This window comes from Scyliorhinus torazame, chromosome 12, assembly GCF_047496885.1.
Source record: "Scyliorhinus torazame isolate Kashiwa2021f chromosome 12, sScyTor2.1, whole genome shotgun sequence".
NCBI classification, from domain to species: Eukaryota; Metazoa; Chordata; class Chondrichthyes; order Carcharhiniformes; family Scyliorhinidae; genus Scyliorhinus; species Scyliorhinus torazame.
In genome coordinates this window covers 63,376,615-63,386,321 of record NC_092718.1, presented here as the reverse complement: position 1 = coordinate 63,386,321, position 9,707 = coordinate 63,376,615, and the positions used below count along the sequence as shown (strand labels likewise).

At 45.8% G+C, this 9,707-nt stretch overlaps 1 protein-coding gene and 1 long non-coding RNA gene across 2 annotated transcripts in view; one reads left to right on the top strand and one right to left on the bottom strand.

Moving 5' to 3' along the window:
• Positions 1–629: 629 nt before the first annotated feature.
• Positions 630–3,502, bottom strand: LOC140386438 (bcl-2-related protein A1-like). Its single transcript, XM_072468789.1, has 2 exons — positions 3,077–3,502; positions 630–1,006 (listed from the first exon to the last, which is right to left on the bottom strand). The coding sequence occupies exons 1-2, from the start codon at positions 3,500–3,502 to the stop codon at positions 860–862; spliced, it is 573 nt and encodes a 190-aa protein (XP_072324890.1). The 3' UTR covers positions 630–859.
• A 190-nt stretch (positions 3,503–3,692) lies between these two features.
• The window catches only part of LOC140386439 (uncharacterized), a 50,980-nt gene continuing 44,965 nt past the window's right edge, over positions 3,693–9,707 (top strand). The window contains exon 1 of the long non-coding RNA XR_011933617.1: positions 3,693–3,849. This is a non-coding gene — a long non-coding RNA (uncharacterized lncRNA). The remainder of the gene's footprint in view (positions 3,850–9,707) is intronic.

Here is a 9,707-nt window from a genome sequence, read left to right as displayed (position 1 = left end):
CAGAAACTTGCCAAGGCTCCTTTGACAGTGCCTTCCAAAACCAGGACCCCTACCACTTAGAAGGACATGAGCAGCAAGCATATGGGAACGGCACCAACTGCAAATTCCCCTCAAAGCCACACATCATCCTGACTTGGAAATATATCACCATTACTTTACAGCTACTGGATCAAAATCCAGTAACTCCTTACCCAGCAGCACCTTGGGTTTACCTGCACCAGGCGGACTGCCAAGTGTTCAAGGTGGCAATTCACCACCATCTTCTGAAGGGCAGTTCAGGATGGGCAACAAATGCTGGCATTGTTGCCAGTGATAGTAATATCCCATGGAAGATTTTTTTTAAACTTACTATTTCCTATCAGTGCTATTTGTCCCTCCCAGTGTCTCAGCTGAGAGTTTACTCTGAGGCCTTAGCTTCTCTCTCATGCAGATACAAATGATCACAAAGCTCTATTATGGCAAGGGTGTTCAAGCCAAGAATTATCCCTCAGCCAATATTACTAAAACAGTTTGTCTAGCTATTATCACATTGCTGTTTGTGAAACCTTCCTACATTAAAAACAGTGAATATACATCAGCAGTCAGCATTCAATGTAAAGTGTTTTCAGACATCCAGAAATTGGGAAAGATTGTGTATAAATTCAGATCTTTCTGACTGAAATATTTATTTAAATAAAGAATGTATACTCTATTCATTGTATAATTCAGAGTTTACTGTGTCTCAGCTTTTTGTATTTGCTGTGATTCAACCATCCACAGATGGTTAATTAGATAAAGTCCAGTAACGAGATTCTCGCTCCAAGGTTCAATGTTCATGTGCTAGTCTGGCTCCCTGTTCACTATTCACAGCTCACTATTTTCAGTGCTGGTACATAACAAAGGAAAATGCAGCAACAATCCCTGTGATAGCAGCTATCTTTGCGTAAGAAAATCGGGGGCTTTCCTGCTGGACGTAATCCACAAACCCGGGGCTGTTCGGCTGGAAGTATTCCACAAATCCTTTCTCCTGTTTAAAAAAAAGAGTAAAATTAATTCATGAATGATATTTCTTCCTGTTTTCTTCCAGGACGTTCTTGCATGTACACAGTAGGGTCAGTTTTATAATTGAGTGCTACTAGTCAGTTTGACATGACGGCCGTGGAGTGTTAAGAATTTGGGCATGGAGGCTAACACACAAATGTTTCGCTGGCCATGAATTTCCAGCCATTTATTTATTTGATGGAAAGTCATGTAGGCTGTGAACAAGTTGTGTGCGTGTGAGAGCAGCATGGCCACAATCCCCATATGTGCACCTGCTTCTTGTTGGAAGCACTAAATTAATTTTCAATTAAATTACATTTTTTCCCCACTCAATGTTTTTGATGTAATTGTGGATTTGCTTTTCTGTATGCAATGATCAATGTGAACATTGCACAGAGCTATGCAGACAAAAATAAATCACTTTTCGCATATGTTAGACTTAATTCCTCATAATTCCATTTTGAACTAATGGAATAGGAAAAGGGGCAATTATGAGTAAGTACCATCACTGAGAGGGACTCACAGACTCCCTGCCAGGCCTCAGCTTTCCGTCATTTCTGGTCTCTGCACAATGCCCTTTTAACGACTTGCATTGAGGGCAGTAAACTGTGAGTCGCAGCATCAGAGCAACTCGCCTTGAAGCGAAGGATCTGATATACTGGCCGAGTAATTGTATGTAAATTGCTGCATTTCTCTGCTGGAGGAGATGTTCAAGGAAAAGATAGTATCCCTGCATTAATTGTTACTCTTTTGTGACAATTGCAGGTGTTCAACCATCTGTTGAAGATACAATCACACTCATCTCTCATGTCAAATGGTCAGTTAGAGCACTGACACACTATCAAGGGTCACACAGCTGTTTGATGGAAGGTGCACAGTGTCTACAGAACTCTGTCGCAGTGGGAGGGTAAAGGAAGAAGCTGACAAGAATATTTTGCCTATTGCTTTGGGCAATGTGTACATGCATCCCTGCATGTATCAGCTCAATTTGTTGCTGCCACATCACTGCACAGATTCCCATTAGGAATAGAGTGAGGACTGTCAGTAAACTACACATTATTGCCTAGGCAACAAAAAGCAGTGTAACATGCTCTTGAAGCAAGAAAGAAATAGCAGAACCGGAGCAAATTTTAGAGCATGGTGAATTTTTGTTAATTGTCCAGTTGACTGACGGGCAAAAACCTATCACCGTGTCTAACAGCCCCTTGAGTAGAGCAACTGTTTGCCTGAATAGAGTGCCCTCACTTCCCACAGCAGTGTATTCCAATTATCCAATCCCAGAGAACCTATCTGAAGGAGAGTAAGATTTAAAACTCACTGGGTGGCCATCTTGTGTAGATGCATCACTGGAGTTCAATCAGCTAAACCTACTGATCTACATAGAGCATTAATAAGAATAGGAACTCAACAATGTTTCCAGTTACAATTTGCAGCTTCCCCTTGCATTGGTGGGAGCTGATGCTGGATGACCTCACAGTGCTGCTTTGATGTATTTCATTTGTTCATTTCACGAAGATTGCTAGTTATAATATGGATTTTAAATTCATTGAATTCCTACAGTGCAGGGGAGGCCATTCGGCCCATCAGGTCTTCACTGACCCTCCGAAAGAGGACCCTACCCAGACCCATTCGCCGTAATCGCCATCTAACCTTTGGACACTAGGGGGCAATTGATCATGGCCAATCCACCTAACCCGCACATCTTTGGACTGTGGGAGGAAACCAGAGCACCCGGAGGTAACCCACGTAGACACGGAGAGAATGTGCAAACTCCACAGTCACCCAAGGTTGGAATCGAACCCGGGCCACCGGGCCAGATATACTAACCATATACCATTTGAGTGAGTAACTCATCGAGGACTACCCATGACAAATTAAATTCCACAGTTAATCCTATATAATTATTTTGCAAATCTTTCCCAAATGTATGGAAACCTAAATGGGGATGAGTGATCTCCTTCAAGACCACATTGGTTCATCCGCAAACTTTCATGCAACCTGCACAGAATGGCAGTAAAAGTGGCCTGCTTTTGGTAAAAAGTTTAAATTGCCTTACCCAGCCACCGTTCTCCTTGATCCAGGCAGCTTTGTGGGTCCAAGTGTGCTGGGCTACACACTGAGCTATCCCCTCCACCAGCTCCTCCTCCGCAATGTCTTTGCTTCTCAGGTGCCTGGCTAACACTCCACAGAAAGCGTACACAGTCACCAGTCTGCCCCAGTTGTCAGTGCCGTCCGAGTACACCTCGCCGATGAGGACGGGCAGCGCTCGCCGCGCCTGCTCCACCGAAGCCACGTTGAGCTTCTCGATGCAGTGTTGCAATTCCTGCTTCCGGGATCCCTGGACCAGGGCGCACGCCTTGCGCAGCGTCTCGGCCACGCTGTTAGCGGCGGGCACCGAGCCCGACTCTCTCAGGGCGAACGTTAAATAATCCCGAATCAAAACGTAGACGAATCTCTTGGAGTGTGAATCTTCCTGGCCCATAGCGAGTCTTTCCTCTGGCTGCCTTCTCTCTGTCTCTCGGAACAGCTTTTGAAATGTCCCCACCAGCCGCTTGGGGTTTTATTAGAAACTCCATTACGCACCAAAACTGAAAGGAGGAAGTACTCCATTTGAATAAACTCGGATTTTCCATGCGATATTGTGGGCGGCCCGCTGACTTCCCCCAGTTGCGGTTGAAGGTGTTTATCCGGAAGAAGTCCAATTTCAGTCTCCTCTCCGGCTCAATGGAAAGTGGAAATTCACCTTGCCTGAACGACAGAGAAGAAATGAGAAGTTCACTTGATCACCTAAATGCTCTGCCTGCGGGTTGTCACTACTTTCCTCCCGATGTAGGTATTATCCATTACAAATTATGTACTGATAGAAGATCAAGCTTCACAGGAGGATATTTTGGGTGGGAAAAGGGTTGATTTGCCTTGGTGCTTTTCCCCAATGGCAGGACATTCCAAAAGGGTTAGAAATCCCCTTGAAATGCCGTCACTTTCCAATGCGGGAAAGGAGATTGTTAATTTGAGCACAGCAAGGTCCCACAAACAGCAAGGCCGAAGGGTTGTCATTGACGAGAACCCCCCCCCCCCCCAAATTTCATAGATTTCATAGAATTTACAGTGCAGAAGGAGGCCATTCGGCCCAGCGAGTCTGCACCGGCTCTTGGAAAGAGCACCCTACCCAAGGTCAACACCTCCACCCTATCCCCATAACCCAGTAACCCCACCCAACACTAAGGGCAATTTTGGACACTAAGGGCGATTTATCATGGCCAATCCACCTAACCTGCACATCTTTGGACTGTGGGAGGAAACCGGAGCACCCGGAAGAAACCCACGCACACACGGGGAGAACGTGCAGACTCCGCACAGACAATGACCCAACCGGGAATCGAACCTGGGACCCTGGAGCTGTGAAGCAATTGCGCCAACCACTATGCTACCGTGCTGCCCTAGCGGTCTCAGTTTAGCTTCCCTTCCAAAATCTAGGTCAACACCGAACCCACGCTGTCGCCCCTTTGTGTAGGGATTGTTGCTTAATCTACCAGTTCAGATGGAGCTTTTTGAAGAACAGTCGTCCTGGTGCTGGAAATAATATTTGGATATAATATTTCCCTCATCCAACATCACCAAAAACAGACTCTCTTATCTCAGTGCTGCTTGCTGTGTGTGCACCAATTGTATTTTCCAACAGTGATTACAATTGGTGGACATGCAGTGCTTTGATATACTATGAGGGTGCAGAAGGTACTATTTAAATGCAAAGCTTTCTCTTTTGAATGTCAACTGTGGTTAGCACTGCTGTCTCACAGCGCCAGGGACCCGGGTTCAATTCCGACCTTGAGTCACTGTGTTGAGTTTGCACGTTCTCCCCGTGTCTGTGCGGGTTTCCTCCAGTTTCCACCCACAGTTCAAAGAGGCGCAGGTTAGGTGAGGTTATGGGGATAGGACAAGGGAGTGTGCCTGGGTGGGGTGCTGTTTCGCAGTGTCTGCAGACCCGATGGGCAGAATGGACTCCTTCTACGCTGTAGGAATTCTATGAATGTCCGTTTCCAGTTTTTCATTGTCCATTATGTCGTAAGTGTTGAAAATTGGTTCAATTGTGCACTGGGTGGAAAACGTTAAAAAAAAGATTCTTTTTGTGATAAAAACAGGTTACTTATGTACAGGAATTTCATCATGGGTCAGATTTTAAATTACGGTAATCGAAAAGGTCAGAACTTAAACACTTCCGACGCGTTAGAACTACCCAGCCCACACACTCAATGCATTCTCATACAGAATAATTTTCGTAACCCATTTACTGTATGTGGAATTAAAATAGGCACAGAATAAATTTTAAAATAAACAAGCTGTGAAATGACTTGGTCTCTTTGTACCCTGGGAAAGCACGTTATTGCTTTTGAAAGATGAAGCTTAAAACTGTGCAGTAAATTGTAGAGTTACACCTGTACTCTGTACTGCCAAGGCGTCAGCAATAGATCTTTTGTAGGTCAGGAACGTGAACATGAGGAGTCCTTAACTCCAACATTTTTCCTAAAACATCAGAAAAATTTGTGGTGAGCATTTTCTGTCCCAATAAAAAGATTCCTAGTCTCCTTGGGGTACTTAAGTGCACAGAGCAGTGAGTCTGATGGACCTATCATGTGAGGGAGGTATTAGGAAATTGGCTCCAGAAATGAGATCTCAATGTAGCAGGCAATCCAGGGATTAAACAGACTGAGGGGGGAAAAACCTGCTCGTACAGAATCAGCGCGATTCAAGTAAATGGGAACAAAGCCCCATAACAAGCGTGTTTAGCCGCGTGTTTCCCAGCACTCACAGCGGCGAGAAACACGTGGCTATAAAACACCACTCACGCTAAATGAGGGGCCTCAGCGGGGAACGCACAGTCGAGGCTACACAATGCCCTGTTTTTTTACACCTTGGAGCTCCACTGGCCAGAACACCTCAGTGTAGCAAATGGCAACTCGATCTCCAAGGCCCCCAACATGACAGCTGACCCCCCCCCCCCCCCCCCAAGCCTATAGGAAGGTCTCCAGGCCCCCTCCCACGCATACCTCCCGGCCCAATCGTCAGCATACAAAAAATGCCAGATCGGCACCTTGACAGGGCCCTGCCAGCTGGCAGTGCCACCCAGGCACCTTAGCAGTGCCAGGCTGCCAGTGCCAAGATGCCCAGGTGGCACCAGCAGTGCCAGAATACCACCCTGCCCAAAGGGCATGCACCTGGGAGACCCCCACAAGTATCGTTCTGCCTGGTCCCAGCTTGTGGAGACCAATACTGAAAGGCGCTCACCTGAGGGCTCTGAGGCAAAGGAGATAGATCCCAATGCCTCTGGTGTCTCGAAAAACTGCACATTAAAGTGAGACTAGCTGTCTCACTCTAATATGCAGATTTACTAAAAAGTAATCCGCCTGCAACATCTCGTGGGATCTCGTGAGGCATTGCGAGCCGGGTAGATCCCGAGAGCGGGGTCTCCCGACTTTTACTAGCCATGATGCACCACTGCGAGCTGCTGTTCGGGCGCAGTGTGGCCGTTGAATCGCACCCGCTGTTTTGAACAGTTACCGGAGAAGGGTTTGGAAATCAGCCCAGAATGTCATGAATTTACCACCAAGGCAGGCTTTGCTAAGCGGGTTCAGAATGAAATCTGTACCAGAAGAAAATTGCTTCGCAAATGCAACTATTGCCTTTGTCTACCTGTGAAAGTGGCAGGAGAGCTGCTTGTTCAGTTACAGTGCTGTTTAATGGGAACTAGTGCGTTAAGGTTAAGAAACTACATATAATCTGTTAAGAGTTGAAGTTTAAAAGCTTAAATATTATTTTCTTTTCTTTTGCTTTCATAAAGTTTGTTTATTAAATAACTACGCCCTATTTCTTATATTATCTCTCCTGGAAAAAATCGATCTTTCTGCACCGTCTTTAAAAACTTAAAAAAGCTATGGTCCTGGTCTAGTCTCTTAGCCACTGTTGAGAGCTGACCAGGCATCCGTAACAGCACGGTAGCACAAGTGGATAGCACTGTGGCTTCACAGCGCCAGGGTCCCAGGTTTGATTCCCCGCTGGGTAACTGTCTGTGCGGAGTCTGCACGTTCTCCCCGTGTCTGCGTAGGTTTCCTCCGGGTGCTCCAGTTTCCTCCCACAGCCCAAAGATGTGCAGGTTAGGTGGATTGGCCATGATAAATTGCCCTTAGTGTCCAAAAAGGTTAGGAGAGATTATTGGATTACGGGGATAGGGTGGAAGTGAGGGCTTAAGTGGGTTGGTGCAGACTTGATGGGCCAAATGGCCTTCTTCTGCACTGTATGTTCTATGTTAACAGGTCACATCAAGAATGCTCCCCATAATTTGCACAGATTTGGGAACTGCTAACTTATCTTGGTGGTCAGGTATGGGATTTTCCCACCTAAGAGAGCACAGGACCAAGATAGGCTTTTCCAAATTATGAAATTCAATCAGGGAAAAGAAAGCAAATAAAACATCAAAGTACCAAAAATAATAAGCCAAAATATGTTATTAAAGTGCAAACAAACAGAACCTTTTGGCAAAGGAGAGGCATGGCATGAGTTATGAATCATCCCAAATTGTCCGAGTGGGGCAATCGGAGTGGGTGATGAGCAAGAGGCCTGAGTTCAAAATATACAGAGTTCTCAGAGAGAGAAGTAGCTTTTGAGAAGTTTAGAGAGATAGAGCCAATACCCTATGATTTAAACACAGGGAGGAGAATTTTAAATGAGAGTTGCCAATCTAAGCCAGTGAGCGTGGAGAGATGGGTGAGTGGAACCTGGAGCAGGAGTACACAGGCAGCAGAGCTTTGGATGAGCTGAGGTTTATGGAGGCTGGATGATGGGAACTGTGCAATGAAATAATCTAGTCTGGAGGTTTCAGCAAACAGACAGAGGCAGGGATAGAGACAAGTATTGTTACAGAGGGAAAGGTATATTTATTCTTTGTAATGGAGAAATTATGGGATTAGAAGTTCACTTCTGTTCTTTGCAGGAATAACATTTCCCTCTGTGTAAATGTATCATTTTTATGCATGACATCTTTTAGATTACATTTAATGGTTAGCTTATTTTTTAATTCTTTCATGGCACATGGGCATCGCAGGCTGCAACAACATTTATTGTCCATCCCTAATTGCCCTTGAGGGGGCAGTTAAGAGTCAACCACGATGGCTGGCCGGCTGGTTTGTGATAAAGAGCGATGCCAACAGCCTGGGTTCCATTCCTGTACTGGCTGAGGTTACCATGGAGGCCCCACCTTCTCAACCTTGTCCCTTGCCTGAGGTGTGGTGACCCTCACGTTAAATCACCACCAGTCGCTCTCAAAGAGGCAGCCAATGGTCCTCTGGGATGATGGTGACTTTCGTAATTCAGCATTCTACTTGTGTTGTTTTGGCCACTCCACAGTGCTTTGATGGGCTACATGACAAGAACTACCATAACATCCCTTTCCCTTCCCTATGATCTGTATCTATAACCGATTCATGATATTCTTGTTACATTTGTTCCCAATCCTGCCACTGTGAAATACCTTGTCATTGTGTACCTCATCCATCTCCAACAGCTCTTCCTTCTTTCGTATTACCTGTGACCTTGATCAGTTTGCTTTCATGACCACAGATCGAAAACAGAAGGGATTCCAGCACCATTTCTACAGCCACTTCCTTATCCAAATACCAGTTTTCCCCACAGCTTGCAGTTTCAGTAACAGACTGATAATCTTCACCAGTTACAACTTTCTCAAAGTCAAGTTCAGACTTAACGCTATGCTGACTGTTATTTATTTGAATGTCCTTGTGCGCAGAATCAGTAGGTGACACGCCTGGTTATTGATTCCACTATTTTACTAAGTATTGTTAAGTTGCATGGCTCCCTTAGTCATTTGGGGGCAGGTATTTGGTTGTTCTGAGCCCTCTAAGCCTAATTAGAACCATTGGGCGGTTGATGATGAGGTTTTTTAAGCCTGTATTGATTACTCTCATCTCAGGAGGATGTTGCCGGAGGTTTTGTAATGAATAGTCCAAGTACGCTTGCATTGTGTTGCAAGTATTCTCTTATCATTAGCTCCCGTTAAGGTTTTCACGCCTTCCCTGACCACCTTCTTAATGTTATTGTAGTGGAATAATTTCTTGCTGTTATGTTGTACCTTAAATTTGGGTAAACTAGCGTTATGGATAAAGTACACAAACTCTCAAATTCCCATCAGGCTACAGTCCCCCACCCTTTGATCCGTTGAGCGTTTGTGAATTAGTTCATAACTATACCTCCATAGCAGGTAAGGCAGGGATGTCCCAGGGATCCGGCATTTGGAGGGATGGAGCCCAGGAACTTGGTTGAGCCCCTCGTCAATGACATTGCTTGGGTCTGGACATCCCTGCAAAGCCAGAGTTACCAGAGTCAGGAAGGGATGACAGCATTCCCCCCTCAGTCTAATAGGCCGACTGGAGGTGTCCAATCACCTTCTGTCTGAGGAGATGGTGCCGTCACTCAAATGCATCGAGGCCAAAACTTCGAGGGTGGCATCCGCAGGTGGTGCACTTCATGGCAAGGGATGTCCTTTCCAAGGCTGAAGGCATGACCTCCATGTCTGACGGGTTCAACCGCATGGTGCAGGCACTGGTGGGAATCCACGAGTGTCAGTGGCAGAGGACAACAGGGCTTCTGGATCTCACTCCAGCTGTCCCTCTATCACA